A 26304-nucleotide genomic window follows, 5' to 3' on the forward strand; every position below is an offset into this window, starting at 1 on the left:
TGGAGCTGGAGTTACAGACAGTTGGGAGCTATTGGATGTGGTTCTAGGAACTGTCCTCGGCTCCTCTGGAAGATCAGCAAGTCAGCCATCTGCTGAGCCATCTCTCCAACTCTTCCACTAAAACTTGAAGAAATTTTGTAGCTCATGAAATTCAAACTTCCATGGTCACAAATACATTTTATCAGCCACAGCCAAACTTGTTTGTTGATGTAATTGTGCCTGTATTCAAGAATAATAGGAGATGTCTCAGCAAAGAGGACATATGTCCCTTAAAGACAAAACATTTATTAATTTGATTGTTACCTGGGACGCTTGCCCATCCCTAACCTAGAGGCTGAATTCTCATTAGAATATTTTCATAGCAGCCTAAGAATTGAGGTCTGTTTCACTTTTAGTGCTAGGCAATCCTTTTCAGTGCTAATTAATTGTTCATTAGAAAGATTCCAGAGGAGTAGGCTGCATTAAGTGAGTAGGAGCTAACCTAGTTAGAACTTTAGTAACTGAGGCAACCAGATTCTTGTTAGAGACAGAATCAGAGGAACTCAGGTGGATCTTATTTCCAGGGGAAATGTGTAAGTACAGAAAGTCAAGATAGAAAAAAACAAAAAACAAAACAAAACAAAAACTATTTGAGGTCTTATTTGAACTTGGTTGTTGAGAAGAGACCAAACCACTGCATGGTTGAGACAAGGGCAATTATAGTTTTAACAGGTTGTAAAGGTATCAACCAAAGAAAGCTGAACGTGTCTAGGTCTGGCTGACTGAAGCAGGAAGAGATTTTACAATGCCAACGAGTATTGCAGGCATGAAAATGTAAAGAATTTCCTTAAAGGGATGGAAACTATATAGATAAACAGAACTACATTAACTAAAGTTATCAGAAAGTTCACGCATTTACCTGTGCCCTGTTATTTTCTTCCTCCCTATTTTCCCACCACACACACACACACACATACATACATATATACGTATACATACACACACATACATACATATCTACGTATACATATACATACACACATACATACATATCTACGTATACATACACACACACACACACACACACACACACACACACACACATAAAACATATGGGGTTAGAGAGATAGCACAAGGCTCAAGAGCATTTGCTGTTCTTCCAGAGGACCAGAGTTCAGTTCCTCCGGATACTACTTACTACTTCTCTCTCTCTCCTTCACAGCTTTCCTACTTCGTTTTCTGTCTTCTCATCCCCCGACCGTCTCCCCCTCCTTCCCCGCGCTCTGTCTGTCTTACCCTAGTTTGGAAATGCAGCAGATTCCTGAGCCTGCCACCACTGGGTTCAAGGAGCTGTCAGTCTGCGGTAGGCAGAGTTTCTATTGGTTGGGCTGGAGGCGGGGACCAGAGCTCACTATAAAGGATGGGGCCGGTCAGGGCGCGCGGAGCTGCCGACAGGACCTGGTCAGAAGTGGTCCCCTGGGCAGAGCTTCAGCCACAGCGCCCAGGGCAGCGCGAAGCAGTGGCTCGAGGCGCGCACTTTCTCCTCCGAGCCCGCTAGGGCGCCTGCCCCGGAGCCCCGCAACTCTCGGCCACAGTCCACGCACCCCCCGGAGGACCCCTCGCCTCACCTGCGCCTGCCACGCCCCGTCCGGCCGCCGGGATGAGCGAGGTGAGCCGTGCTGCTCGCCCCCCTTCTCCCACGCTCTCGCTCCGGGCCAGGGCTGCGGCGGGGAGGAGGCTGCGGCTCCAGGTCCCCGGGAGGCGAGGTGTACTCTCTGGGTGGACGTCACTGCCCCTCTAGAACAGCTCCCGGCTCTCCGAAGCTACTGGAAAGGGGGTGTTTTTAGCTTACCAACTGTGGATAGCGCTTTGGGGAGGGGGTGACTGGAATGAGCTGTAGGCAGGAACTGAGTGAGCTCTCGGGGTGATAAGCTGTCTCTTGGGATGCTGGTCCTCCGCATCTATCTTACTGCTCCGAGGTTACCATGGCTTTCCTTACTGCCCTCACTTCGGTTCTGTCCAGCCATCCCTAGCTTTGTGTTGTTCTCCATAGGCAGCAGCCAACAAGAGCTCCATCCCTGGCCACCTCACCCCCTTCCAGGTGGCACTTTTCACTCATTCAAGGAGGAACCTTGCGGGTACCTGTCCTGCCTTTCGTGAGCACTGTGGTAGAAGCAAGTCCGACTCCTGGGGAGATGGTCCTTTCCAGAGTAGACCTCAGTCTTCAGTGCCTGTTACATCGAAGTCTTCGGACAGGTTTTTTTGTGTTCACCGAGCCAACCCAGTCCTTTAATTGGTTGACTCATTTCAAAGAACACTGTCCATGATAAGACTTTGAGAAGACCTGTCCTATTGTATGACTTAATTTGTCATACACTCCGAGCACATCCTCATATTATGAGGCCAAGATTGTCGTTCCAAGATGATGTTGGTATGGAGAGTAGCATCCCATGCTTTCCTTGTGTGGCCCCTTTCCTAGTGAGCACGTCTTTGTGTTCAATCCGTTTCTCAGCCATCTGCCAGCCCCTTGTTCTGCTATTTTCTAGCTTTGAGGCCTTAAGAGCATCAAGGAATTGGTCTGTGCTTCTGCTTTTTTTTAATCTGTAAAACGAAGGTAATACTGATTGTTCTAAAAGGTTAAATTATATGTGCAAAATACTTAAAACACTACCTGGCTCTGACTAGACATTTAATCTGGAGTCTGGGTTAGCTATTCTGTGTGTGTGTGTGTGTGTGTGTGTGTGTGTGTGTGTGTGAGAGAGAGAGAGAGAGAGAGAGAGAGAGAGAGAGAGAGAGAGAGTTAGTCGGTTACAGAAAACCAGCATACGAATTTCCAAGGTGATGGAGCACTGGCCTAGCATGAGTGAAGTTCTGGATTCACTCTCCAATACTGAAAGGAGAGAGAGAGGAGAGAAAAAAAAGAGGGAGGGGCAGAGAGAGAGAGATGGAGAAAGAGAGAGTTGGGGAAGAGAGAGAGGCAGAGAGACACACACACTCAGACACAGAGAGAGACAGAGACACACACACAGAGACAGAGAGAGAATCCCCTGGAGCCTGGCTCCCAGTTTAGATAGGAAAGGTGGGTATTTTCAGTAGTTCTGCTGACTCCTGCTGAAAGTTACCACCTAGGGAGTCAATTAGTGCCAGCTGCTGTGTTTGTCTTGGTTGCCATGTCCGCTGAGTTTATCCTGGAAAATCCAGCGAGTCTGGTGGGCTGCAGAGGAAAGAAAGGAGCTTCCAGCTCCTCAGCTGGTCGTGACTGTGACCATGGCAATCTCGCAGGAAGAAAATAATATTAAAAACAAAAGGAGTGACTTTCTCTGTCGTTTTTTTAGCTCTAACATGAGAAGAGAGGCGCTCTTTGCTCCCCCTCCCACCAAGGTCTCAGGTTCAAACCACTCCCCCACCATCGTGCTTCTAAATCTGACAATTTTAATCCAAGCCATTTCCCCCCCCACACCGGGAGTTTATCTGAAGGGTATACTGACATGATCTGTGGTTACTTTGTGCATATGAGGAGATACACATGGCCCCTGGGTAGGACAGACAGTCAGAGGGCTTTGAAAGTGATATTTAGTGGAGTGATAATGCTGTTTGCGCCGTCAAAGAACAATCTGGTGTGTGCTTGGGGGAAGTCAAAACTTGGGGCCACTCTAGACAGCAGCTGAATCTGACTAGCCTTAATTAGGGGCTCTGCAGAATAAGAGTGGGATCCTTCAGTGGGGACTCTATGGGTAAGGCTGCCCGGCCTCCTCAGCTGTCAGAGAAAACTGGTTCTAGCTAGTAATTTAGCCATCCAAGCTGCCTCCTGATACAGAGCGGAGCCTTGCTTCAGGAATGATTTTTTTATAATACCCAGAGGCAGCCACCTGGGTGTACACAGAGACCAGCTGTTTCTAAACCACAGCCCCAAGGGGGGGGATCTCTTGATTCCCCAAAGGCTAAGAACCAGTCTGTTTTCTTCCTCTTGTAAAAAAAAATCTATGATAAAAGCGGAAGTGTTGCCCAGAGCGCTGGAGCTCTCGAGAGACTCCAAATGGCTTCACTTCTCTCAGCCCTACCCTGTGGATCACTTCTTTCAAGTTGGTGTGCCCAGGCCGGGAAAGCCCTGTACCCTGAATGTTATGTAAGTTCCACCTCCCCCACCTGCTTAAGTCCTGGCTTTGGAGCCACTGTGCGAAATGAGAATGTTTGGGATGTCTTTAAGAGATTCCCATTTCAACCTAGCAACAGCTAGAGGTGGGGACCTTTGGCAACTGGAAGTGTCAGGGTTCTGGTAGGGCTGCTGAGCAGGACTGCCAGCTCTGTTTTCCCTGGGTGGCTCCTAGCTGCCACTCAGTACTGCAGCAGAGCATGTCTACATGCTCCTGTGCAGAGGAGCTGCAGGGACTCGTCGCCAGCTTGTCTGTGTTCACAGCTGGAGGCAGGACTTGATTGCTGTGAATCAGTCTGTCTCCTGGAGTCTAATAACTTTCCCCTCATGCCTGTGAAGCTTGGATGCAGGGAACAATTCTGTCCCCAGGGCTCTTCCCTATAATCCCTTTTTATGCAGTGCAGCTGGATGCATAAAGCAGAACTGCAGGGTTTTGCATGGTGCATTTCTCATCTGTGAGAAACTTGACTGGAAGAATCCTTTGGTCCAGCAGTCACTCTGCTGAAATGAGAGTCACGGATTACTGGTGACAGTCCCCACAGTTTCTTTCCTGAGTTTTAGCTGTCAGAACAAGGGACAGATCATCTAGATCACTAGCCAAGAACTTAAAACTGCTCCTCTCTCCTTTATTATTCTTTTGAGGTGTTCTTACCTAATGGAAACAGATATTTCTCTCTTGGGATTGCTTCCCACCCCACTCCCGGCCATGTACATCTGCCTTGTCTGCAGCCTTCCCCACAGAGGACATTCATTCAGAGTGACAGAGTTCTATTAATTCTTCTGTGAGCCAGTTGTTAGGGAACTTGCCATTCAAGTTTCTCTCTCTCCCCCTCCTCATTAATGGTTTATTATTATCATAGTTAAGTTGGACATGCAGCATAGGACTGACTACTTATTACTAGAATGTCTTCTAGCTCTGGAAATCTGTATTTTAAAACAGGGAAACCAGAATTTGGTTCCCAACTTTGTTTGTCCTTTTTTTTTTTTTCTTCTTTTCTCACCCATTTAGGTTGTTGGCTTTAGCTGCTTGAATAAGAATTTCTGGTTTGTAAGAAGTTGATGGTTTTGTCATCTTGTGATGGGGGTGTGTGTGTGTGTGTGTGTAGTAAAGATGGCTCATTCTTCCGAATAGCAGCCATAATTCCACTTGGAATGTCAAGTTTCTGTGGGGAAGATGACCATAGGGAGTGTAGTGGGTGAGTCTGATGTACCTTTCCTGCCTGTTTGTGGACGGATATAACTAGTGGACATGATTGTAATCCTGGCTAAAGGGAAGAAGAAAAACCAACAGCTTTCCTTTCAAAATGTTGACTCTGTGAATGCTTACTGCTTTTTTATGTTCTACTTTTCTAAATTTCCAAGTCGTTTTTCATAAATCTGGTTCATCATAGAAAAAATAAAGTTTGTTTTGCAAAAATTCTTCAAGGTATAAAGTTGGAGATATATATTGGTTTTTCAAGACAGGGTTTCTCTGTAGCTTTGGAGCCTGTCCGGGACTAGCTCTGTAGACCAGGCTGGCCTAGAACTCACAGAGATCCACCTGCCTCTGCCTCCCGAGTGATGGGATTATAGGCGTGCGCCACCACTGTCTGGCTCTATCAAGACATTTTAGTGATAGAGTTTTATATTTGCTGAAGAGCTCTAAAGATCATCTGGTCCAGTCTTATTTTACAGATGAAGAACCTGAGCCCACATCTTATCTGAGTTTTTACAGTACTAAAAGACTAGGGCACAGTACCCTGCTGCTGTCTCTGTCCAGATGAATTCTCTTCAGGACTCTTTGAACTTGTCACTCTATTGAATACAGAGGAATCTCACTCACATGCAGATTTTTTAAAAATATAGCACTGGAGATTGAGCCCAGAGCAAATACTTGAGATCCTCCTGCCTCTGCCTCCCAAGTGCTACGATCAAAACTGTGCACTACCCCTGGCAGGCTTGATTTCTTCTTTCTCTCTCTCTTTTTAAACATTCTCTTTTTAAAATTTATTCATTTGTATTTCATATACAATGGTGTTTTGCCATGGGTGTTGGGTCTCCAGGAACTGGAGTTACAGACAGTTGTGAGCCGCCATGTGGGTGCTGGGAATTGAACCCGGGTCCTCTGGAAGAGCAGCCAGTGCTCTTAACTACTGAGCCACCTCTCCAGTCCCCAGGCTTAATTTCTAATGAATTTATATTATAAATACTTTCTATAAGCAACAGAAACAGTATGATTTAATAAAGGTTAGGAAGATAGACGTTTTAGAGATGCACAGACCTACATGGTACATTTTGGTACAATACTAGATGTATTAGTCACAGTTTTATTACTGTGATGATATACTTTGACCCCAGACAACTTTTATAAGAGAAAAACATTCCATCAAGGTCTCACAGTTTCAGAGGTTTGGTCCGTTGTCATCATGGCAGGGAGCATGGTGGCACACAGGCATATTGGTGAAATTATTAAGGCCACTCCAGGTAGTTAAAAGGGAGGTTTATTTTGTGGGGTAACTTATAAATGAAGGGGTAGGTTGCAGGGTCTGGCAAAGGTATAGCGCAGTCCGGCGGTGTTCTCTGGAGAACTCTGCTTGGTCTACCTCCAGTCTCCAGGGTCCCGGAACCAAGAGAGAGCCCTCCTCTTGATCCTCGGTCTTCCGCTCCCTCCTCTGCCCCACCTTGTGGGCGTGACCATTACCGAAGCCTCAATGGGGGTTGGAACTTCCAGGCCAATGTTGGGATGGCTATCCACTACACAGGCAGATGCTAGAGCAGTAACTGAGAGTTACATCCTGATCCATAGATAGACAGAGAGACAGAGACAGGGACAGAGAGCACACCTTGCTGGCTTTTTAAAACCTCAAAGCCCACCCCCAGTGACAATCTTCTTCCAACAAGGCCACGCCTCCTGATCCTTCTCAGATAGTGCCACTTTCTGGGGGAGGCTTTCTTTTCCTAGGTTCTTAGTTTTTCCATAATTGTAGAGCATCAAGGATGAGGAGACCTTTTCTTTCTGAAGGTGTATGACTATAATAGCAGCTCTCTTAATTTTCTCTTTCTTTTGACGATGGGCATTTTTCATATTAGATAAGCACTCTGCCACTAAACTATAACTACATCCCCTGTCAATTCTATTTGCCTTGGAGGATCCAGTGTGGGAAAGCTCTTATCCATGTAAAGTTGGCATATCTGACAACTAAGTAGGCTCTGGATGTTTAGTTTTCCTTCATTTGATAAATTTGCTTCCAAGCAAGGAGTACACAGGTTTTCGGGGAAGAAAGGCAGGTCAGGGGGTGGGGGAGGATTATTAACTGGGATGGTAAGTGATGAATACTTCTTGGGATTCCAGGATGCCATGTGCATGATTTTCTAAATTCATACACCAAACCTGATCCTCAAAATGGCTTGAATAAGCTGCAAGATAGAGCTAAGGATGGAGGTAATGGGGAGATGGCTGAGTTAGTAAAGTGTTTGCCTATGACCCAAATTTCATCCCCAAAACCAACATAAGAAAAAAATCCCAAAACCAAAAAAAAAAAAAAAACCCAACCCAAACCAAACCAAAACAACAGCAAATAGCTTGTGCAGTGGTGTGCATTTGTAATCTCAGTATTGGGAAGGCAGACATAAGTGGATCCCTGAGCCTTGCTGGCCAGTCAGCTCAGCTTGAGGCCAGTGGGAGATCCTGTCACAAAAAAGTCGGAGGACAGATCTTGAAGAATGATGTCTGAGGTTGTACTCCCACCACCACATGCACAGACTCACATGTATGCACATGCCTACCACATGCATCACACACACACACATACATACACACACACTCACACCCACACACCCACTGTAAGCTAAATCAGAAGCTCATTCATAACTACTTGGTGATGGTACACATCTGTAATCCTAGTATCCAGGAAGCAGGAGGATGATGAGTTTGAAGCTCCCTGGGCTGTGTAGCCAGTTCAAGTCTCAGGTATGAAGGGAGAGGCTGCGTCAAAAAATAAATGACTAAACAAACAAAGGCTGAGGCTGTAGCTCAGGTGGTAGATTGCTTGCCTAGCATGGACAAAACCCTTAGTCTGCTGCCCAGTACCGCATAAAACAGGATCCTGTAATCTTAGCACTCAGGAGTTAGAGGCAGGGGGATCAGAAGGTGGAAAAGGTCCTCCCCAGGTAGTGAGTTGGGGGCCTGGCTGTGGTACTACATGAGATGGAGAGGGAGAGAGAGTATGAGAATGAGAAAGAGCAGGCAAATAAAACATCCAATGCCCCTCCTCCTTTTTTGCACAAAATGTGCATTTCTTCAAAGTGTCCTTAAATAAATGCCTAGGAGCCCAGACTTTATGGCTAGGTGTGATAGTGTGTACCTGCAATCCTAGTATTTAGGGGATGATAGCAAGAAGATCAGGAGCTCAGTGTATATAGAGTTCAAAACTAGCCTGAGCTAGTTTTTTTTTTGAAACAATACAAAATCCTAAAACAGCAACAAAAAACCCAAACAATGAACTGAGACCTTCTTCTCACTGATCAGGCTTACCCAAGCCTAGCTTCCTCCCTCCCTCCTTCCCTCCCTCCCTTCCTGCCTTGATAGCCCAGGCTGGCCTAGAGCTCACTGACTCAGGCTAGCCTCAAACTCAGAGATCCTCCTGGTTCAGCCTCCTGACTACTGATGTTACAGGGGTGAGCTACTACAGGGGTGAGCTACTACAGGGGTGAGCTACCCTCATCAACTCTGAAGCTTGATTTCTGCTTCCCACTGGGTGACTCCTGAAGGCTCTCTCACCTGGTCCCCAACCTCCACCCAGGGGACAGAGGTGCCATTTACCATTGTGCCCAATGCTGCTTCCCTCCCACACAAAGCCCTCCAGCTGAGTGTTTGCTTTGTAGGCTGTGGGGGGATTAATACGTTTATTTTAGAACGTTAACGCCATGGGTGGGATGCACATTGAAGATTATAGTAATAAATGAAGTTTTGGCTTTACTCTCTCTCTCTCTCTCTCCCCATCCCCTGCTCCTCAGTATGGGGTAAAGGCACAGCTCCAAGCTGTGTGCCACAAATAACCACTCATTAAACTGTGGCAGCCCGGGCTGGGAGGAATGGGCAGGGGCTGTTGACTCACTGCATACATACCATGAGCTGGCATGGGCAAGGAATTCTGCCCCTGAATCTAGTGGGGGGTACTGCTATTCCAGGAAACAGTGCGGTGTCTGAGAGGAGAGGGGCAAGCCAGGGGACTAGTGCTGTTTAGGGTCTCGTCTTGAGGTAATGGGTGTCTGAGATGTCAGGCTTCTGGCCTATATTTTCTGGATTAGGAGAGGAATGTGCGTCTGGTGAAATTAGAGTAAAGGTTCCTGGTTCTTTCTCTGTTGTTATCTTGAGGGTGACCTTGAGCAAGTCTTTCTGAGGCTGGGAGGACTGCAGCTGGTTGCTGAGCTGAAGAGTTGAAACAGTTCCAACAGTACTCCAAAAACAGCAGTCCAGGGTCGTGCAGGGGCACGGGATCCCCGAGGCTTCTGTAAGGGTCCTTAGCAATGACTTTCATTTAATACTGGGGAGAACACTTCAGCACTCATAGAAACACCCCCATGGAGGGTTTCACCACCTGGAAAAATGTCATCCACTAATTTGTGTTCCCCTTTACTTCCTGAAAGTGGAGTTTGTGAAGTCTCAGATTCATGATAATACAAAGACAAAAGGTGGGGCTCTTTTAAAGCCCATCATTTAGAATTTTTTTTGGCTTCAAGGTCTTTTTAGGTTTCTCTGCCCTGGTCTACAGAGACAGAACTGTGGGTATCCGTGGCTGTTCATCGAAGCTCTGTGATCGTTGCAGCACCCGAATTTGTATTTTCATCTGCACAGCACCCAAGTCATGCTCTGCAAATGCTGGATGCAGTTGGCCTAGGTACAATGAAATGATCCTCGATTCTGATGATTGCTGCCATTAACCATCTGCGATCCCTCTTTAAAGCGGCCCGGAGTGTGAAGAGTTTGAAGGAAGCTGACTACTTTACCCTTTCCCAGACTGGTTTTACTTGTTGCTTGGAAAAGGGTGGAGGGCTACACTCTCTTCCTCCTCTGGTGAGGATGGTTGCTGTGGTAACACCACTAAAGGGGAAAGTGACAAAGGAAGAAAAGAAACAGGGGAGGGGCAGGGGGAGTTGGTCCTGTGTAGCACTAAGTTCTGGGGTGCCTGTTCCCTGGTAGTGGCAGCCGGGAAGGAGCAGCTGAGCTGCTGTTACCTGGACTGCCCTTAGGTGCTTTGCCAAGACAGCGCTGAGTCATACAATTAGTTTTGGATTTTGTGTGTGTGTGTGTTTTATTTCTTTTTTTCCCTAAAAGACATAGTTTTGAGCCGGGAGATGATGGTGCACGCCTTTGAGCACAGCACTTGGGAGGCAGAGCCAGGTGGATCTCTGTGAGTTTGAGGCCAGCCTGGGCTACAGAACAAGAGCCAGGACAGGCACCAAAACAACACAGAGAAACCCGGTTTCGAAAACCAAAAAAAAAAAAAAAAAAGGACAGGGTTTATAGCCCATGTTGGCTTTGAACTCATGATCTTAACTCAGCTTTTCCCAGTGCTGAGATTATAGGCATGCTGTACCATGCTTGGACACAATTATCTTTTGTTTGTTTTTGTTCTTGTTTTTTTTTTTTTTTAGTTTTTCCTGGGGGTGGTGGGGTGGGTGTCCCAGAAATTGGCAGCCAGTGCTCTTTTTTTCCTTTTCCTTTCTTTCTTCCTTCCTTCCTTCCTTCCTTCCTTCCTCCCTCCCTCCCTCCCTCCCTCCCTCCCTCCCTCCCTCTCTCTCTCTCTCTCTCTCTCTCTCTCTCTCTCCCTCCCTCCCTCCTTTCCTTCCTTCCTTTTTTTTTGCCCCTTAAAGAATGGTCTATTATGTAGCTCTGACTGTCCTGGAACTCACTATTGTAGACCAGGCTGGCCTCGAACTCACAGAGATATGCCTAACTCTGCCTCCTGAAAGCTGAGATTAAAAGCATGCTCCTAACTACTGAGCAATCTCTCCAGCCTCCCCCACCCCCTTTAAGACTGATTTTCATATGTATAGAAGGGTTTTGCTTATCTGCATACAAGTGAACTGTGAGCTTGCCTGGTGCCCAAGGAAGCCAGGAGGCACTCAATCTGTGTTACAGATGGTTGTGAGCCAGCATGTGGGTTCTGGGAACTTTGATCCTCTGTTACAGCAGCAAGTGCTCCTAACCCGAGTCATCTCCCTAGTGTTAGTAAAACATTTAAAAAAATTTGTTTTAAAACCTGTTCTGTGGTGAATGATGCCTGTAATTCCAGCACTTAAAAGGTTAAGGAGGATTGCCATGAGTTTGATATAAGCCAGGGCCACATAGTGAATTCTAGGTCAGCCCAAGCTACACAGTGTAAGACCATGTTTAAAAAAGAACAACAAACCCCAAACCAAACAACAAAAAATGTTTCTGAATACAAATTCTTTATCAGATATGTGATTTGTAAATATTTTCTGCCTGTAGCTTGTACCTTTTTTCTCTTAGGAAAAATCCAGTTTATAATGTTTTTCTATGAGTTTTGCTTATGGTGTATCCAAGAAATTTTTTTTTTTATCCTAAGATTGCAAAAACTTCCTGCTATGCTTTAGTCTAAAAATTTACACCTAATTGTAGCTGCTGATGTCTTATTGAGGCAGGATTTCTTTTTCTCTTTTTAGTTTTTCAAGACAGAGTTTCTCTATGGAACAGCTGTGGCCGTCCTAGAACTCATTCTGTAGACCAGGCTGGCCTTGAACTCTCAGAGATCCCACCGGCCTCTGCCTCCTGAATGCCGGGATAAAGGGCGTGCGCCCGCCACCCCTGCTCAGCTTTGGGACAGGATTTCTAAGCCGGCAGTGCTGTGTAGACCAAGCTGATCTCAAACTTGCATCAGACTTCCTGCCTCTACCTTCAATGTTTAGGTTTTGTGTTTATTTGTAGTTAATTTCTGTAAGGTACAAGGTATAGTTTGAGGTGGCTTCTTTTGTTTGGCTTTGCCAATGACCGTCCAGTTGTTCCCTTACTGTTTGTTGAAAAAGAAGATCCCTCCTCTCCTTCCTGCCCCAGAGTCTCTTCTTCTGCTTTCATGTCCCATGCACTCCATCATTTTCTCCTCTCTCTTAAGATCTCTTGGTCCCCTTTCTATTTTCGTCTTGCTCATGTGCCCAAGACACCCACCCCCTCCCACCTCGAGTCTGCAGATGAGAGAAAACCTGCTATTTGTCTTCCTGAGTCTGGCTTATTTCTCTGACCACAATGGCCTTCCCTATCCTTTTAATATTATTTGTTCCTCAGACCTTGGTCCCAGGCCCGCCCTGCTTCTTTTCATTCTAATGGTACTCGGAAAAGGAATTCACATCAAGGGGGGTGGGGGGCAGGCAGGGAGAAAAAGGAGGGTGTTTATGTTTGAGAGTAAAAGGAACTGATTGTCCTGATTCCTAGAAAACAGAGGGGATGAGACCGGAAGCTCAGATAGGACAGGACCGCATCTAGATGCTGATAAAAGTTCTGGGAAGGTGGATGTTTTCCTGTACTGCAATTGGAAGAATTGAAAAGGGTAGATAACTTTTTAGAGGGAAATACTAGAGAAAGAAAAGGGTCCCAATCTGCCTCTTAAAGACTAAAGAAAAATGTTCCCTAACCCAGCAGGCCTTTCATCTTCAACCCCCCACCCCACCCCATGGGAAGGGTCGAGTCCACAACTTTGAGCTGCAGAGAAAACAAAAGAATACTCATGGGGAATTGGCACCTCCTGCCAAGATGATGGAATGGAACATTGTTGGAATACATCAGGCCCAGAGGAGAGAGTAGAGGAAAGGAATCCAAGAAGGTAGGCAAGGAAAGGAACTAAGGCTCTCTAGGGAAAGTGAGAGTTGATGGGCTCCACAGTTGCTAATTAGTGTTTGGTACTGAGACGTGCGAAACAATTAGTCCTGTGTGGGCAATGACACCGAACTGAACCCAGCTCCAAGCTCACTAGAACTGGAATAATGGTTTTGAATGTAAGCGAGGGAGTAATTTGCTATGGAAAAGAGTGGGATGATCTTGCACATGTAATTCTCAGACTCTGAAGGGCCAGGATCTGGCCCTGTGAGTGAAGAATAGGACTAGTCTCTGGAGATCAGTTTGGTGTGTCAGGAGGTCCACAGAGCAAGCATCGGGAAGCAAGTCAGATAGTCAGATCAACAAGCTGAGCAGGAATCTGAGTCTGGGATAAAGTCCTCACAGAGCATGTAAGATCGTACCAGCATGAGAAGGCAGGTTCCAGCTCCTCAGGGCTCCCTGTGGAATATATGTGAAGAAGATGTTTTGGATATGGATTGAGAAGCTAGACTTTGGATCCCACTGCTTAACTGTGGGTGTAGAATTAAATCATCGTTCCTGAGATCTTCCTTCCTACCTGAGGATTGCTGTGCTCTGTGGGATGACTTGCAGAGTCAAGGCCTTCACATTAGAATTCTCCCGTGAGTGCATGTTGGTGAATGGGAGTGCGTGTGTATGCACACACATGCACACTTTAGTTGTCAAACTAGATATCATATATCATAATATTCAAGGGCCTGGACTCTGGCTGGGCAGTGGTGGTGCACACCTTGAATGCCAGCACTCAGGGAGGCAGAGGCAGGTGGATCTCTGTGAGTTCTAAGCCAGCCTGGCCTACAAAGTGAGTTCTAGGACAGCCAGAGCTGTTACCCAGAGAAACCCCAACTCAAAAAACAAAGAACAAACAAACACTAATGACAGTCTATGTTGGAGAGGATGCAGAGCAAAGGGAACACTCCTCCACTGTTGGTGGGAATGCAAACTTGTACAACCACTGTGGAAATCAGTATGGCGGTTTCTCAGAAAATTGGGAATTGATCTACCTCAATCCCCAGCCATACCACTCTTGGGCATATACCCAAGGCATGCTCAATCATACCACAAAGATACATGCTCAACTATGTTCATAGCAGCACTATTTGTAATAGCCAGAACCTGGTAAAAAGAGCTTGGACTCTAAGATTAGACTGCCTTTCTGGCTTTAAATTATGACCTTGTAACTTAACTCTATAACCTTAGGCCAAAAGATTAATCACTCTTGACCTCAGTTCCTGGTTTAAAAAATGAGAATAACAATACCTATTTTATGGAGCTATTAGAATAGCTCAGCATGTTAGTGTTTTTAATATGCATACAAAAGAAATAGATTAGTAGTATTATTTATGTGATAATACATAACAAGGTAAGGTAACATTCCCAAGTCCTTGATTTCTGTCAGCTCTCCTTGTTGGATCCTGTAAGGAGAAGAAAGGCTTTGCTGGACCATTTTACCATTGTTATTTCTGACCAGAAAGCAGGAGCATACCACCTGCGAGGTTTGTGAACCACACCTGCCTCGAATGAGGGGCTAAGAAAAGGCTGAGACATGCAGATCTGTTATAGCTCTTGAGTTAATGTTTGGAGATATGAGTGCTTGTAAGAGGTTTTCTTAAAGAGCACCGGATGAACTTGAAATATGGATGGTCTGATGCCTGCCTATACATGTACCGGACCACCACTCTGATTCTTCTAAAATTGATGGCTTTCTAGAAAACAACCCAGAACATTTGAAGCAGAGGACAGGGACCAGTGAGCAACTGAGTACCATACAGAGGCTAGTTTAACTGTCCCCACCCCCAACAAGTCACAAACAGCTAAATCTAGAAATGCAGTGCCCACAGTGGCTATTTTGAGAATTGGCTAGAAAGAATGGAGAAGCACTTCTAGCACTTTTCAACGGATGGTGTGAGGGAGAGCTCACAGGGCCTTGTGAGCAGTGGGGACCTTACAGTACTCCTTTCTGGCCTCTCCAGTGGAAACTCTTGATCTTAGGTTATGATCTTTCATAAATATAACTCAGATGGAGCTGGGAACCCCTGGGGAGCCAGATCACAGCCACTGCTCTATTTCAAGGCCAGGCCAGGCCAGGCTCAGGAAAGAAGGAAGCTGGCAACAGCAGAGGAACATGGCAGCCTGTGTGGCTCAGCCCTGATACACAGCTTGCTTAGAGAATTTGGCTCAAGATCAGCTGACTTGAGAAGGAAACAGCCTGTGTTAGTTATTTTCCCACTGCTGTGATAAAACACCTTGGCCAAGGCAGCTTACGGAAGAGAGTTTATTTGGGCGTATGGTCTCAGAGGGTTAGAGTCTGTGATAGTGGAGTGGAGGCAGCAGGCGTTAGGAATTGGATGCTGAGAGCAGGGGCTCAGGTCTTCCATTTTAAATCAGAGAGAATAAACTAGAAAATGGTGTTAAATCTTTTTTTTTTTTTTTTTTTTAAAGATTTATTATGTACAGTGTTCTGCCTGCATGCCAGAAGAGGGCACCAGATTTCATTACAGATGGTTGTGAGCCACCATGTGGTTGCTGGGAATTGAACTCAGGACCTCTGGAAGAACAGCTAGTGCTCAACTGCTGAGCCATCTCTCCAGCCCAGTGTTAAATCTTTAAATGCTCAAAATCAGCCTGCTTCCAGAAACACACTCCCCTCAACAAGGCCACACTTCTTGAGTCTCCCCCAGATAGACAGCGCCACCATCCTGGGGACTGTATGGTTTGAGAATGGAGTAAGAGCCCAGAGGCTCTCATGTTTGATACTTGGCTCAGAATGGTGGAACTGTTTGGAAAGGACTAGGAGGTGTGGTATTGGTGAAATTATTAAGGCCACTCCACGTAGTTAAAAGGGAGGTTTATTTTGTGGGGTAACTTACAAATGAAGGGATAGGTTGTAGGGTCTGGCAAAGGTATAGCGCAGTCCGGCGGTGTTCTCTGGAGAACTCTGCTCGGTCTACCTCCAGCGTCCAGAGCCCCGAACCAAGAGCGCGACCTCCTCCTGATCCTCGGTCTTCGCCTCCCTCCTCTGCCCCACCTTGTGGGCGTGATAATTACTGAAGCCTCAATGGGGGTTGGAACTTCCAGGCCAATGCTGGGTTGGCTATCCACTACATCGTGGCCTGGAGGAGGTTTGTCACTGGGGATGGCTTTGAGGTTTCACAAGACTTAGCCATTCTTAGTGTCTCTGCTTGTGATTTGGTTTGAGATGTGGGCTTTCAGCTGTTCCTGCTGCCATGGCTTCACCCTGCCATCATGGACTCTAACGCTCTGGAACCATAAGCCCTATTAAATGCTTCCTATTATAACTTGCCTTAGTCAGAGTCTTAAAACAGCAACAAAAAAAGTAACAAATACAGTGCCATAGTTAGGCTTTCTACTGCTGTGTGATAAAGCACTGCCTTAGTTAGGGTTTCTATTATTGCAGTGAAGAAACACCATGACCATGGCACTCTTACAAAGGAAACCATTTAATTGAGGTGGTTCCCTTACAGTTTCAGAGGTTTAGTCTGTTGTCATCATGGCAGAAAGCATGGCGGCTGGGAGTATGGTGGCATGCAGACAGACACGGTGCTGGAGAATTCTACATCTTGATCCAAAGGCAATAGGAAGTGAACTATCTTACTGGGTGTGACTTGAGCATATATGAGACCTGAAAGCCCGCCTCCACAGTTACATATGTCCTCCAACAAGGCCACACCTACTCCAACAATGTCATACTTCCTAATAGTGCCACTCCTTTTGGTGGCCATTTTCTTTCAAATCATCTACAAATGACTAAAAGTCACTTCGGGGTTTATTTCATCTGATAGCTTGTAGTCCATCAACCAGAGAAGTCAGGACAGGAACCTGGGAGCAGGAGCTGAAGCAGAGGCCATAGAGGATTGCTGCTTACTGACTTGCTCCTCATGACTTGTTCAGTTTGTTTTCTTATAGTACCCAGGACCACCAGCCTAGGGATAGTACTGCCCACAGTGAGCTGGGTCCTCTCACATCAACAAATTTCACCACAGACTTACCCAGCTAATCAGGTGGGGACATTTTCTCAATTGAGGTTCCCCCTTTAAAAAGATTCTACCTTGTGTCAAGTTGATATAAAACTAGCCAACACATACAGAGGCTAAGCATTCAAACACCCAACACTATAGGGAATATTTCTCATTCAAATCACCACAAAAACCCCCGAGGGGAGATATTTAGCATGGGGCTCCAATTGTTTATTTTTAAAAGGGAGGAATTGAGATGAAGAGAAAGATTTGATGGGTTAAGGCAATAAGCTTGGAGTAAGACAGAGGGATAATGGTTAAAACCAGGATAACAGTTAGAGATTTGCTGGCCAACAGAGGAAGTAAAGTTTGAAGTTAAGAGACTGTGGAACTATTGCCCCTTGATCCATGACTCTCATGTCTGGACAATTGGCCAGCAAATCTCTTACTACACATGATCCACGCTATGTGTTTTCAGTGTATGTATCTGTGTTCCAATGGACATATGTATACCTATGTGTATGGGTGTCCACATATATGGAGGCTCCAGGCTAACCTTGAGTATTGTTTCTCTGGTGCTGTCTACTTTGTTTTTGAGTCTCTCACTGGCTGTAACTCACCAGTAGGCGAGGCTGGCTAATGAGAGAGCCCCAGAGATCCACCTATTCTGTCTCCCTGTGCTCAGATTATCTTGTTTCTATATGTGGTTTCTGGAGATTGGACTCAAATTCTCAAGCTTATACAGCAAACACTTTTAACTAAATGCTCTCCCCAAACCCAGCCTCAGATTTAAAAAAAGAGTGTAATGGGTAAACACATAATATCTTTTAAAAATATTGGACTCTATCAGTGCTGTGAAGAGACACCATGACCACCACGGCAACTCTTATAAAGGAAAATGATTCACTGGGGCTGGCTTACAGTTCATAGGTCTATTCCATGATTGTCATGAAGGGAAACATGGCAGTATGCAGGTAGACATGGTGCTGGAGAAGGAGCTGAGAGTTCTACATCCAGATCTGAAGGCAGGAGGAAGAGAGAGTAACACTGGGCCTGGCCTGAGCATTTGAAACCCCAAGCCCACCCCCAGTGACACACTTCCTCCAACTAGGCCACACCTCTATTTTTTTTTTAATTTTTTTTACACTTGTTTTATGTGTATGAATTTATGTATTGTATCATGTACATGTTTGGTACATGCTGAGATTGGAAGAGGGAATCAGATCCCTGAAACTATAGAGTTCTGGACAGTGAGCCATCATGTAGGTTCCCAAACTGAACCTGGGCCCTCTTTTTTTTTTTTTTTTAAAGTATACAGCATGTATGATTGCAGGCCAGAAGAGGGCGCCAGATCTCATTATAGATGGTTGTGAGCCACCATGTGGTTGCTGGGAATTGAACTCAGGACCTCTCTCCAGCCCTAGGCCACACCTCTTAATGCTACTCCCTAAGCATTTAAATATAGGAGTCCACGGGAGGCATTCTTACTCAAATCACCATAATCAGTTTGTTATTGCTTGTTTGGTTCTCAGGATAGAAACCAGGGCCTTGAACACGCTAAGTACATACTCTACTACTGAGCTAAACCCTTGCTCAGACAGTATTGGTTTATGACCTACTTTGTTTTGTTTTGTTTTCTGTTTTGAGACAAAGTCTCACTGGTTGGCCTGGAACTCACTCTGTAGACCAGGATGGCCTCAAATTCACAGAGACCTGCCTGCCTCTGCCTCCTGAGTGTTGGGATTAAAGGCAACCCTGGCTGTCACCTGGCTGTGACCTACATTTGAAGACACTTTTTATGTTAAATAACTACATATGACCATTGTGAGAGTGTGTGTGTGGGTTACATGTTGGGGGTATACATGTGCACATGTTGTACATCCATATAGAAGTCAGAGGACACCCTGGGTGGGGCACCATTCCTTAAACACCATCCACCTATTTTGGAGTGATTGGGGAGAGTCTCTTGATGACTTGACGCTTGCCAAGCGGCTTGGCTAGCTTCCCAGCAAGCCCAGAGATCCACCCGTCTCTGCCTCCTCAGTGCTGGGTTACACTCTGTGCCACCATGCCTAGACTTTTTACATTGGTTTTTAGTATTGAACTCAGTTCTTCATGCATGCAAGCTGATCCTTTACTGAGCTATCTCTCCAGTCCATGTCTCACTATTTTTTATGTTAATATTTTTAATTTTAATACCTCATTATTTTTATGTTAATATTTTTTAATTTTAAATTACTTTCTCACTTTTGTTTGTTTATTTAGAAGTAGACTTGGAGTTAATTTACAGAAATTTTTAATAGCCAGTAAGATGGCTCAAGAGGTAAAAGCACTCAGCCCGCAAGCCTGACAACCTGAGGTCTAGCCTTGTCACTTATAGTGGAGAGAGTGAACAGACTCCTGAAATAGTCCTCTGACCTCCCCAATGCACCATGGTACACATTTACCCAAAGCACACATATGCAGTTTGTACATACATACACTTATAATAATAAATGAAATTTAACTTAAAAAGTATAAATATAGATTTTTAGCACTAGGGTTAATAGAAAAAATAAAGTGTTCCAGAAAAAATTAAGACCACCTAAAATTGTGGGTATGGGCTTGCCAAAGGAGAATTGCCTTTGGGTTTTTTGTTTGTTTGTTTGTTTTTTAGAGACAGGGTTTCTTTATGTGGTCTAGGCTGTCTTAGAACTTGCCTTGTAGATCAGGCTGGCATAGAATCATAGAGATCTGCCTGCTTCTGCCTCCTGTGTGTTGGGATTAAATGTGTGAGACACCCCCATGTCCAGCTCCTCGTTTGTTTGTTTATTTGTTTATCTTTTTCAGATAGGATCTCATGCAGCCCAGGCTGGCCTACTACTTGCTATATTTCTTCAAGGTTGTCTTGAACTCCTGACCCTTCAGCCTTCATCTCCCAAGTTCTGGGATTAGAGCCTGTGTTTCCACACCCAGATCCTTCCTTCTAGCTTTTTATTAGAATAGTTAAGCAGAGTTGAAAGTATAGTTGAGTGTGCATCTATGTGCCCTCAATAGTGCAATCTTTAATAACACATTAGCATACTGTGTCAGCATGTGAAAATACCTGGTCTGTTGAGTGAGTCTTCCTGCGTTCCAAAACTAGGTCTACTTACCATTTTCTATTTGTATGACTTGGCCTTGGATGAGATTCAGAATATTGTACTAAGGCTTGCTTTTTTTTCAATCTATGAAATAGGATGACATCTCAGAATTAAATAGGGTAAATTTTACACACAATAAAAAAATGCTCAGTAATTATCACTTAGTTATCTGTTTTATCTTCTCATTGTCTTGGCTAGTTTTATGCCAATTTGAAACAAAACCACAGTCATTTTGAAAGAGGGAGATTCAATTGAGAAAATGTTCCCATCACATTGTTATTGGTGAAATTATTAAGGCCACTCCAGGTAGTTAAAAGGGAGGTTTATTTTGTGGGCTAACTTACAAATGAAGGGGTAGGTTACAGGGTCTGGCAAGGGTATAGCGCAGTCCGGCGGTGTTCTCTGGAGAACTCTGCTCGGTCTACCTCCAGCGTCCAGAGTCCGGGAACCAAGAGAGAGACCTCCTCCCGATCCTTGGTCTTCCGCTTCCTCCTCTGCCCCGCCTTGTGGGCGTGACCATTACCAAAGCCTCAGTGGGGGTTGGAACTTCCAGGCCAATGCTGGGATGGCTATCCACTACACATTGTTCTGTGGGCAAGCCTGTTTTATATATTTTTGATTGCTGTGGGAGGGATTGGATCACTGTGGGTGGTCCAGGGTACCATAAGAAGGCAAGCTGGGCAAGCCACTAAGCAGCATTTCTCTATGATCTCTGCCTCAGTGTCTGCCTCCAGGTTTCTGCCTTGAGTTCCTGCCCTGACTGTCTTCAGTGGACTGTGATGTGGAAGTGTAAGCTGAAATAAACCCTTCCCTCCTCAGGTTGCTTTTGCTCATGGTGTTTATTACAATAATACAGACCCTAACTAAGACACTTACCCTGGAAGACAGGGACAGTATCTTGGTTGGTTTCACTTTCAATCCACAGCCAGCTATTTCAAGAGGGCTCTTTCACCCTCTGTTAATCCTGATACATCACATCACTCACTCACTTTCTTAGATGACTAGGTGACTGGTTCTCATCATTCCTCAAACCTTTAACATTGCTTGATATAACAGGCTTTCCTTTGGTCCACCAACCAGCTCCCAAATCATGACATGGAAACTTATTATTAATTATGACTGCTTGTTCCATTAGCTCTTATAACTTAGTTTAATCTGTTTCTCTTCATCTATGTTTTGCCTTGGGGCTTTTTACCTTTCTTTCATTCTGTATGTCCTACTCCGAGTCTGGCCAGCTGGTGGCTTCCTGGCTGGCTGGCTGGCCCCAGGTGTCTTTTTTGTTTTTGGTTTTTTTTTGAGACGGGGTTTCTCTGTGTAGCTTTGTGCCTTTCCTGGTTCTCGCTCTGTAGACCAGGCTGGCTTCAAACTCACAGAGATCCTCCTGGCTCTGCCTCCTGAGTGCTGGGATTAAAGGCGTGTGCCACCACTGCCCGGCTCCCAGGTGTCTATTTTTCTCCCTCCTTTTTTTTTTCCTCTCTTCTCTCTGCCCGCCAGCCCCGCCTAACCCTCTTCTGCCTAGCTATTGGCCGCTCAGCGTTTTATTAGACCAATCAGGAGCCTTAGGCAGGCAAGGTGAAACAAATGCAACACATCTTTACGTAATTAAACAAATGCAGCATAAACAAATGTAACACATCTTTGCCTGGTAATATTCCACCACATCTTACCCTTAACTCTCCCGATGACAAGTGCCCTTATTGTTTCATTGAGAAAATAGAAACACTTAGTAGAAACCATTCCCACCACATCTGCCACCAATTTGCATCTGTCCCATGCCCTCATTCCTATCTGGAAATGCTGTGTTAATACCCTGTCTACAGCCAACCCTTCCACCTCTGAACTGCATCTGTTTTTTCTTGCTCATTCAAGATACCACTCTGGTAACCATCCTTTCTTCCATCACCAATTTTTTCCTTCTCTACTGAATCATTCCCATCAGCATTCAAATCACCTACTTTAACAAACACCTTTCTACAACCTCATATCCATGCCAAACTACTGTCCAGTTCTGCTGTCTTTAAAGAGAAAGCTCTTTCACGGAGTTCTCTGTACTCAGAATTGCACCTGCCAATCTAACTTGTTACCACGAAACTTCCGGGAAGTCTGATATTCTCTATCACTTCACCACGATGATCCTAGTCTAAAAGGCCACTCTCCTGCTTACGCTGATGGAAGACTCTCCTAATTTTCTCATGTTTTTTTCCCCCGCTCTTTCTCTTCTGTGGTTTAATCTCTGTCAAATAGAACAATCACTTAAAAACATGATAGAGAGGATGCAACAGGACCAGCCTCCTCACACTCCTGCTGCCAAGCCTCCTTAGCCATGATGGGCTGTATCCTTTCTTAAATTGTGAGTCAAAATAAACCCTTACTATAAAACAAAACAAAACAAAAAAACAAAACCAGCAAAAAACGTGCTAGCGAGACGGGCAACCTGGCACACACCTGTCAACCCAGCACTGGGGAGGTGAAGAGCTGGAGGCAGGAGGATTAGTTCAGCGGCTACCCTGTCTGCAGAGTGACCCCATGTCAAACAAGGTAGCAAACAACACACAGGAAACATCTCCTTTTGGATAATTAGTAGATATCCCCAAATTGTTTTAAAAACAAAACCAAAACAAAACAGACTTCCTGATCCTTTCCCCAAAAACCCACGCCATTAGCTGTCTTCTCTGTAGCAGGAAAGGAAAACTCCTTTTTTTGTTTTTTTTCATTTTTCAGGCCAGCTCTCCTCCTCAGGAGCCATCCTTGACTCCCTCTTTATCACAATACCACTTGTCCAATTAAAATCACCTTGGTTGTAGTTTGAAAATAACACTCATAGCCTCACCACCCCAGCACTGCTACTGTTCTGATTCAAGCTACCATCTTCTCTTGTTTGGTTTACTACAGTAATCCACCAACCCCACCCCTCCCCACAGGCTTTCTGCTTCCTCTTTCATGTGCCTTTTGTGCAAATCAGAGTTCTCCAATGGCTTTTACTTTTTTTTTTTGTTTTGTTTTGGTTTTTTGAGACAGGGTTTCCCTGTGTAGCTTTGTGCCTTTCCTGGAACTCACTCTGTAGACCAGGCTGGCCTCGAACTCACAGAGATCCGTCTGGCTCTGCCTCCTGAGTGCTGGGATTACAGGCGTGCGCCACCACAGCCCTGCGGCTTTTACTTCTAGAAAAGAAATCCCTTATAAAGTCTCCCCGAGGCCCTACATAACTGCTCCTACCCATGGCTAGGTCTCCATTCTTCCTTTTTCCTCTCTCCACTTCAGCTGTGCCTGGATCCCGACGTTCTTCAAAGAGGGTGGTCATACTTCCACCCCAGGGTCTTGCCACGGATATCCACAGTCTTCACCACCCTTCCTCCTACAGCTTCCGTACTAAGGTGCCACCTTTCGGGCACTTTCCCTGGGTTGGTGATATAATTCAGTGTTAAAGCATTTGTCTAGCATGCATGAGGCCCTAGACTCCATCCCCAGGACTTGATGATGATGGTGGTGGTGGTGGTGGTGGTGGTGGTGGTGGTGGTGGTGGTGGTGATGATGATGATGGTGGTGGTTGTGGTGGTGGTGGTGATGATAATGATGATGATAACTCCACAGCTGACCAGATAGGCTTTACCTCACAACTAGGTAAAGGCCTGTTCCCCTGACCTTACCTAGCGCTCATCACTTCTCTACCTTGCTTTTTCTCTGGCACTTTTTACCATCTTAAACCACAGTCATTCTGTTTGTCTGAATAGCCCTTGAACGAGCTCTGTGAAAGCAGGGTTACTTTATCTGTTTTGTCCGCTACAATTTCTCTGACATCAATAAATATTCATTGATTTAATTCATTCTGAAAAAAGTTTTCATTAAGTAGCTTGCTGTGTGGCCCAACTTGGTCTGGAATTCATGGTAATCCTGCTGCCTCCGTCTCAGGAATGTTAGGATTATGAGCATTCTCTATCATGCTGGGTTTATAGAATGAATGTTGATTTTTTTTTTTATCTGATCTCAAGACTTACTTCTTCGAAAGATCTGGGAAATATGTCTGGTCATGGAAAGCTTGAATGTGCATAAAAGACCTTCGTACTTCCATGCCTATCTTACATTGTTATTTTTTTTCTTTCAGCTCAACACAAAAACACCCCCAGCAGCCAACCAAGCATCTGACCCTGAGGAAAAAGGTAAGCGAGGCTGGGCTAGGGTGTTAGCAGAGCTAATGAAGGCTGCCCCAGGATACAAGCAGAACTGTAAATCTAGAAGCTCCAAATACCAGAAGTCAAAGGAATCGGGCTGTGGGCAAGTGAAACAAGGGGTTACTACTGCTCTAGGTTCTTGCTACTTTTTCCTAAGATGTAATTGTATCAGCATTCTCTCTCGATGTTATCAAGTAGAGTCTTGAATGGTTGGAAAGGCATGTAAAAGGATAAGAAGGGGCCAGCGAGAAGGCCCAATGGGAAAAGGTGTTTTTTTTTTTTTTTTTCCAAGCCTGATGACCTCAGTCAATCTCCAGGACACACATGATGGAACACAAGAAGTGGCATTCACACGTTGTCCTCTGACCTCCACACATGGGGCACATACAGATTTTTTTTGGTGGGGAGTAGTGCATTTAAAAAGATTTGTTCATTTAAAAAATTTCTGTGAGCTGGATGGTGGTGGTGCACGCTTTAATCCCAGCACTCTAGAGGCAGAGGCAGAACTCTGTGAGTTCGAGGCCAACCTGGTCTATAGAGTGAGTTCCAGGAAAGGCGCAAAGCTACACAGAGAAACCCTGTCTCAAAAAACAAAACAAAACAAAACAAATAAAAAATTCTGTGTATGTGTATGTGAGCCTGTATGAGTTTATGTGCACCACATGCATGAAGGTGCCCAAAGAGGCCACAGGGCTTCAGAGCCCCTGGAACTGGAATTGTAGGTGGTTGTGAACCACCAGATGTGTATGCTGGGATTGTAACCCAGGTCTCTTGCAACAGCATTAAGTACTCCTAACCACTGAACCATTTCTCTAGCCCCACAAAACATTTTTGAGTGATAAGAAGAAACTTATCAGATAATCCAAGCCACTGTTCTCCATTAGGAATTGAAGCAAGGAAGTGTACTTTAAAGATCTGAACTACAGGATTTAGGAATCAATGACAATAGAAGACATTTGTTATTTGATCCAAGAATAGCAAAACCTCTTGTGGTAACTATGGTAATTCTAAGCATAGCACCCTGACTTTTAGAATCATCAGTCAGCTGTAGTCTTGAGAAGACTGGGGGGGGGTCCTCAAAGAGTCTAGCTTGAAGTGTTGTATTTGAGGTTTGGAGGAAAGGACTGGAGTTGGTTGGGTTGACTCATCAGTGTGTCTCCAACTGTCTACAGGGAAGGCTGGCAGCATCAAGAAGGCTGAGGAAGAGGAGGAGATCGACATTGACCTGACAGCTCCAGAGACAGAGAAGGCTGCCCTTGCAATTCAGGGCAAGTTCAGGCGATTCCAGAAAAGGAAAAAGGATTCCAGTTCCTGAGTGGCCAGCCTTCCCTTCACCCCTCTACTTCCTCTCCCCGCTCCACAGCTCTGACTCTCATGTGTCTTGTCCCTTTATCCCTCCAGCCTCTCCTGGAGGCAAGCTTAACCTTTATATATTCTTTTCTCAGGCTCTCTTAAGCCATCACAGTAGTAGAGACACAAGGACACAAGAAGACTTCAGTTGGTAGTCACTAGGCTAAGGGTGGATCAGTCCTTTGCAGAGAACAAAAGGTCTTGAGGTATGACCCTTCCCTACCGCTAATGCTAAGGGCAGGATGGGAAAGCCTTCAGAGTGCAGTGCCTGAGCGTGGGGTCTGGGTATTGTGCCCGTTGCAGCATTCAGACTTCAGGGAACACTTTCAGGTCCTTCTGCTGCACCCCTTTCATCTCCCAGGAGTCAGTCGCGATGCAGCTGCCCCTTCCCCTGGACAGACATAAATCAAGGAGCTTGCAGAGTGTGGTGGTGCATGCCTTTAGTCCCAGAACTTGGAAGGCAGAGGCAGGTGGATCTCTCTATGTTCAAGGCCAGCCAGGGCTACATAGAGAGAGACCTTGTCTCAAAAAAACCTGCACCCCCCACAAAAAAAAACCATCAAGCAGCTTAACCTATTAGTGCATGCTGAGTAGATTCCTTCCAAGGAAAGAAAGCAGGTAGAGAGGCAAGGAAAATCTTCCTTCATTCTGAAATCAGAGGAGCCAGAGATGGCAGAAGGTCCAGAGGCCATAAGCCAAGAAA

The 26304-nt window shown here is 45.4% G+C and overlaps 1 protein-coding gene across 1 annotated transcript; it reads left to right on the forward strand.

Moving 5' to 3' along the window:
* Window positions 1-1384: 1384 nt before the first annotated feature.
* Pcp4l1 (Purkinje cell protein 4 like 1) lies at window positions 1385-26071 on the forward strand. Its single transcript, XM_036202458.1, has 3 exons — window positions 1385-1648; window positions 24185-24239; window positions 25424-26071. The coding sequence occupies exons 1-3, from the start codon at window positions 1640-1642 to the stop codon at window positions 25564-25566; spliced, it is 207 nt and encodes a 68-aa protein (XP_036058351.1). The 5' UTR covers window positions 1385-1639; the 3' UTR covers window positions 25567-26071.
* Window positions 26072-26304: the final 233 nt, after the last annotated feature.

This window comes from Onychomys torridus, chromosome 11, assembly GCF_903995425.1.
Source record: "Onychomys torridus chromosome 11, mOncTor1.1, whole genome shotgun sequence".
Classification (NCBI taxonomy): domain Eukaryota; kingdom Metazoa; phylum Chordata; class Mammalia; order Rodentia; family Cricetidae; genus Onychomys; species Onychomys torridus.